Source organism: Octopus bimaculoides, chromosome 11, assembly GCF_001194135.2.
Source record: "Octopus bimaculoides isolate UCB-OBI-ISO-001 chromosome 11, ASM119413v2, whole genome shotgun sequence".
In the NCBI taxonomy this organism is placed as follows: domain Eukaryota; kingdom Metazoa; phylum Mollusca; class Cephalopoda; order Octopoda; family Octopodidae; genus Octopus; species Octopus bimaculoides.
This window is the reverse complement of record NC_068991.1, coordinates 54,514,093-54,520,199: the sequence shown is the minus strand read 5'-3', so window position 1 is coordinate 54,520,199 and position 6,107 is coordinate 54,514,093. Positions and strand designations below refer to the sequence as shown.

General features: G+C 33.6%; 1 protein-coding gene across 16 annotated transcripts in view; it reads right to left on the bottom strand.

Moving 5' to 3' along the window:
• LOC106881762 (ryanodine receptor 2) overlaps positions 1–6,107 on the bottom strand; it is a 381,060-nt gene that overhangs the window by 217,537 nt on the left and 157,416 nt on the right. For all 16 annotated transcript variants that reach the window (XM_014932251.2, XM_014932252.2, XM_014932258.2 and 13 more), the window contains 6 exons: positions 5,276–5,441; positions 3,439–3,520; positions 2,158–2,278; positions 725–821; positions 514–591; positions 232–290 (listed from right to left, as the gene is read on the bottom strand). In XM_014932251.2, the coding sequence (XP_014787737.1) occupies positions 232–290; positions 514–591; positions 725–821; positions 2,158–2,278; positions 3,439–3,520; positions 5,276–5,441 (603 nt within the window). The remainder of the gene's footprint in view (positions 1–231; positions 291–513; positions 592–724; positions 822–2,157; positions 2,279–3,438; positions 3,521–5,275; positions 5,442–6,107) is intronic.

Sequence of the window (6,107 nt, the reverse complement as noted above, 5' to 3'; positions counted from 1 at the left end):
AGGGGAATGTAGTTTACCCTTACATATTAAAAATACAATGACCAACATTGTGGAAAATGAATGCTAAATGATCATGATGACAGTGTGTGTGTGTGTGTGTGTATAACCCTATTTTTTATTATCATTTTGGTGATATATATTTTTGAACTAAGCTAGTTATGAATATAAATTGAAAGAAAGAATTAATACCTCCCCTCACAAAAAAAAAAAAAAATTAATTTGATTACTTACCTGCCCAAAACTGACTCTGGCTTGTTGGTGAGCACCAAAGGTGAAAGCAGGTACATAACCTAAAAAGAAAACATCAAGTGATTATAAAAATAAAAGGAAAAAACACATGGTGTCCTTTGGTGGCCAGTTTAGCAGAAGGGAAATAATGGTTTCTTCATAATATTTGGTGGGATTAGACGTATGAAGTTTAAAATTCAGAAACAAGGAAGAAGTTTAATAACACTAAATTATTTTGTAGTTTGAAAGATTTGACATTTTTCATTTGACTTTGAAAATAGTTACCTTCATTTGTGTCGATATTCCGGAAAGCTATCTCTTGGCCTAAGGCGTCCATCATTAATTCACCATTTAAGGAGAATGCTGAAAATTAAAATAAGAAAATCCACTAAAACACACTTTGACTTGTTTTGATATGAATGTAAAGTAAAGTAAGACATTAAACAAATAGGAATGAAAGATAATCATTTAAAATACACAAAATATCTTTACTTACTTATGATTTTATCATTAAGATCTAACATGCAACCAATAACATCTCCTGCTTGCCAACATTTCCCATAAGGTTCAGAACCTTGGAACCATTTTCTTGCCTTTATAAAGTAAAAAAAAAAATGTTTAACTAATTAGGTTATTCAAATTTATGTTATTATTATCTTAATATTCACAATAATTATTACTTGCATATCATTAGGTGAACTGGTAAAATCCTTTGCACACTAGGAAAATGTTTAGCAGCATTTCATCAACCTTTTATGTCTTGATTTCAAAACCTGCTGAGGTCAACTTTGCCTCTCATCTTTTCAGAGTAGATCAAATAAGCACTGGAATCGATATAATTAACTTAAACCCCACTAGCACCGGAATTGCTAGCCTTGTGCCAAAACTTGAAACTAGTAATTATTACTTGCATAATCACAGCAAAGAAGGATTATCTTCATTGATAGTATCTCTTTGTAATTGTTTTCTTTTGAGCCAAGCATTAATAGCAAAGGCTATTTGTAAGGATGATGCATTTGTTTAATCAATTAAATCCCTTTATCATGCTTATTTTTATCATGCTCCCTATTTATTTCTATGACCACCCCCACTCCATTCCACTATTCTGGTGAATTGTTCTGTGTTATAGCTACTAAATTCTGATCGATTGATCTCCAAGTCATTTATTATCTATATTTTGGAACATTGAAATTCATATCACACTGTTTCTATCAGCCCTCACATTACTAGTTCCATACATTATCACCCACCCATCCTTGATTCACTGGTGAGGTCCCTAGTCAACACATACCAATCTCTGTCCCACAGACATACTGTGTCTCCTCTCTCTGCCTTTCCTATCACTACTATACCAGCCTCTGCTCTTCAGGGTTTCTTGTTCTCATGTATGCATAATTCAAGTAACTTCTAAGTCACTCATCTTTCTGCGTCTTGCATAACTCATTTTGTGTCACTTCCCTAGCTCCAACACTAGTCCCTATATTCAGACCTACCTTCTCAGATCATTATACCTCTACAATTCCTACCTTGCTCATATTTTTTCCTTGATATCATCAACTTGTAATTATTGAAGACATTGAAGAGGAATATTAGTACCACTAATCTCAACCAGTCTCAAACAACTTGTGGCCTATAGAGACATAACTCCTTCTTCTAACCAGACCAATCAAGTGAAAATTCTTATTCCTCCCTGAATGCACAATCTTTGTTGTAATATGATAATACTCAAATTTATTTTATTATAAAATTCCTTTTTCCATCATCTCTATTCATTCATCATCTCTCATTTTCTTTCTCTTTCACTCTTTCTTCCTCTCTCTCTGTCTCCCTGTCTCCCTCTCGCTTAATCTTTCTATTACACATAGACTATCTTTTTTTCACTGATAAAAAAAAACTAGTATAATTTATTAAAATAATTTGATTTCTTACCAAAAAGCCATCAAAACCATAGGATAAGCCATCAGTTCCCAATTCACACCCAGGATCAAAGGAAGCCTTGGCCCATCCAAGTCGCATATAGCCAGGAGTGATTACTTCAAACTCATAGTACCTAGATAAAGTAAGAAGATGTTGTTGACACATTTAATTCAAATATGATTAATAATTGTTTTCATTATAAATCCAGAAAATGGACATATGCAATTATCTATTCCAGCAAAATACTCAGAAAAGAACAAGCAATTTTTGGAAATTTAATATAAATTGGAAAAAATTTCAAATTTATGGAAGGATCAGAAATAGATCTGTTAATCATCCCTAGTAGTTCTTAAGAACATGTGGCCCTTTTACTATTTCTAACTTTGATGTTCTAATAATGGAATTTAAACATTAAATGCTCATGGAAAATTCTCCACTTATGTTATTAATACTCACTGCACTGATTAAATTTTTGTTGGTGATGTAACAGGCAAATCATATGCAAATTAGTTCTCACAACCTCTTTCTTTTGGTTAGCAAAAATAAAATTCTGGAAAGTACTCCACTATCATAAATGATTTAACTCAGTTCTCATCTTTCAAGTTTACATGCACAGAACTGGTTGGAAGGAAACAATCCTAGTTCAGGATTACATCCAATATATTCAAAGTTATGATGATAAAAATAAGACGTGTAATAGAGAGCAGTAGCAATGTTTATGTATTAATTGTTAGGTAGCAAAGGCCTTGAGGTCAGAAACTTTGAAGAATGTCTACAACAGTTCAGTAGTTCAGATTTATGTTTCATTGGATTTGTCTTAAAACAGGATAAAAAACATATCTATAACAGATGTTTATAGAAGGCAACAGGTTCCATACCCATATGGGTTTGCCTTTTCAAAGATGGACCATTGGATTTTGAAGGGAGTGGTACCAGTTTCTTTCAATTGCCATACATGTTTTGATAAACTTGATGATGCCCTTTTTACCAGGCATTTAGAGGAATTTTTGTGTAGATAAAATCTTGTCGTGAAGTTGTTTTCTGTGGCTCTGCTTTATGTGTAGGACTATTTAGGAAGTTTTATGTGTAGGACTATTATCAGTATGGATCTTTGTCCTATAAACAGCTACCTCAACCAAGAAGTTGCCATTAAAATTGGCAGTTACTAGGATTTTTACACAGCAGCACTTAGGACTGCAGTCATATCTATTAGATTAATTGAATTACAATATTCCAATTAACAAGCTATGATAAATTGAAAAAAATCAAGCTAATGTCTAAAGATTTACTCACCACTTGCCATGTGAAATTGCATAAGTAAGTTCTGCTCTGTATGTCCTTGATGTACATTTCTTTTCAGCTATTGTCTGTGTCACTAAAAGGAAAGAAAAAATTGACAAACATGTGATAGAAAAGTAAAAACATAATAATAAAAAAAAGTATAATGAAATAAAAATAAAAAAAGAAATTGATTAGAAGTATTTTGGTAGCATGAGCCAGTGAGGCAATGTTTATGTGGTCACCTTCCCCACTAAAAGCAGCAAGTACTAAAGAAAGTAAGTTTTTAAACTACAGCCAAATGATAGGAAACATGAAAGATACCAATGCTTCCCATAGGATTTACAAATGAATCATTTTTAGTGAATCAAGATGTTATTACTTATATTCTAAAGTAAAGCCTATATCTGTACTCATATGACTTGGCTTGTTCGAATAATTAAGCCTTTTGTTATCATATTACTGTAGAACCATACTGCCTTTGTTACAGATAAATTTGGAAATCAATAGGTTTGTGAAGTAACTGTTATAATCAAGCTGGTGTTTGGAGCATAAATGAACATACGTTTGGATGAAAAGTTTTAATTCCAATAATTTTGAAACAAGAAATTTATATCACAGAAAAAAAGCAGCTTCAGGCAGATTGATTTCAAAAACATTATAAAAATATTGAGAGATTTTTGGTCTCAAGGAGGCAATCTTCAAATAAATAGTTTCAGCTGAAAAGTGACATAAGTTTTACATTATCAACATGAGTATGTTACAAAGGTTGATGACAAGAAGGACATCTAGTGGTAAAGAGCTTAACCAAAAGCTCATATGAAATATTATTACCAGAAAAATAACAACAAGCATTAACAGAACCAGTATGAGTCAGTGAGAGAATCTTTATGTGGTTGTTTTCCCTGCTAAAAGTAGCAACCAAATTTGCTCAAATCTTTCCTTGCCTTTTTAAAAATGTATGAGCACATTAGGAAATGTTGACCTAGTTCTGCAGAAATACAGGATAATCACAGTTAGAACAATTTTGACCTTATGACTACTCAATCAAAGCTGATCTGGGGCTAAGCATCAATAACAGTAGAAGTTGAACTAGTAGTGAGAGCATTAGGGTCAGGATACATGAAAGTTTGCTGAATAAAACGGACTTCTAAGCAGACAACTGTAGAATCCACTGTAGCAAGGTAGAACATCATCATCATTTAACATTCACTTTCTCATGCCTACAAGGGTCAGAAAGGAATTGTTGAGGAATGTTTTCTACAGTCAGATGCCCTTCCTGTCATCACCAGCCTTCACCTGTTTCCAAGCAAAGTAATATTTCTCCATGGCCAGACATGTTTTTCACAAACAACATCACTTGTAGACTGTGATGCTTGTTTACATCAATGGTATAACGCCAAGGGTGCACACACACACATGCACATACACACGTGTGCACATACATACACGCACACACACATACATTAACACACACATGTACACACACACACACACACACACACACACACACACACACACACACACACACACACACACACACACACACACACACACACACACACGCACATTATGGGATTCTTTTAATTTCTGTCTGCAAAATCCACTCATAAGGTTTTGGTAGGCTCAGGGCTGTAACAGAACAGATGCAGAGAAATAACTGCTGAAAGTAAACCTGATGAATAGGATATTGATAATCATAATGAAGTTACTATACTCAGGCACCTGAACAGAGTACATAAATTGCATACAATAACATTTCTAACAAATGATTATTAATTCTTTGATAAAGCTGAACTAATCAATCAATGTTAGTGGTCAATATAATTTGATGGTGGTGCAGAATACATACCTTGGGATCCTCCGTCACCCCCTTCATTTGTTGGTGGTTCCAGAATGTAACCATAGGCCATTAATGTCTTGACAGTCTCACTGGCTGTATCACGATTTGCTTTCTTGATATGCTCATCAACTTTGCTGTAAGGTACAAGGTATGGACTTCGTTTGTTGACATTATCCTGTGAAATAACAATGACAAAAGGTATAAAATGTGTTAATGTCAATCATATTCAATTAATAAATTGGAATGTCTCACTCACTCTCTCTCTTTCCCTCATTCTTTTATGTATATTTTTGTGCATGCATGTGCTGTGTGTGTGTGTGTGTGTGTGTGCATGCAAGCATGTTTAAACCTTCTGCCAGTAGATCTGATTATATATCTGCATCTGGAAAGTTCTTTTTCATGGTGCATGCCTCTGTAAGGTGTTTTTATGGAAGACCAGTAATTCTATGGAAGACCAGTAATTCAAAGTCTCCAACTCTCTATCAACTGATGTTATCCAAAGCAAAAACAAGCTGTTTCCCCACAGCCATTCCCCCACCCCAATTGTCGCATTCTACCCAAATTATCAGTGGTATGTAACACACACATAAGTCTGCAGTGGAAAAATTCTACTGAACTATTCATTGAACAGATTTTCCTCTGATATCTGTGACTTATTTTAGTAAAGTGGTGAGTAAAGAGAAACTAATTTAAATAGTAAAAATATACCATTTTTTTCTCATGATAAACTATTTGTTGCAACTCAAGGCATCTTGAAAAAGACATGCACTCTACTCTCTCTCTCTCTCTCTCTCTCTCTCTATATATATATATATATATATATATATATATATATATATAT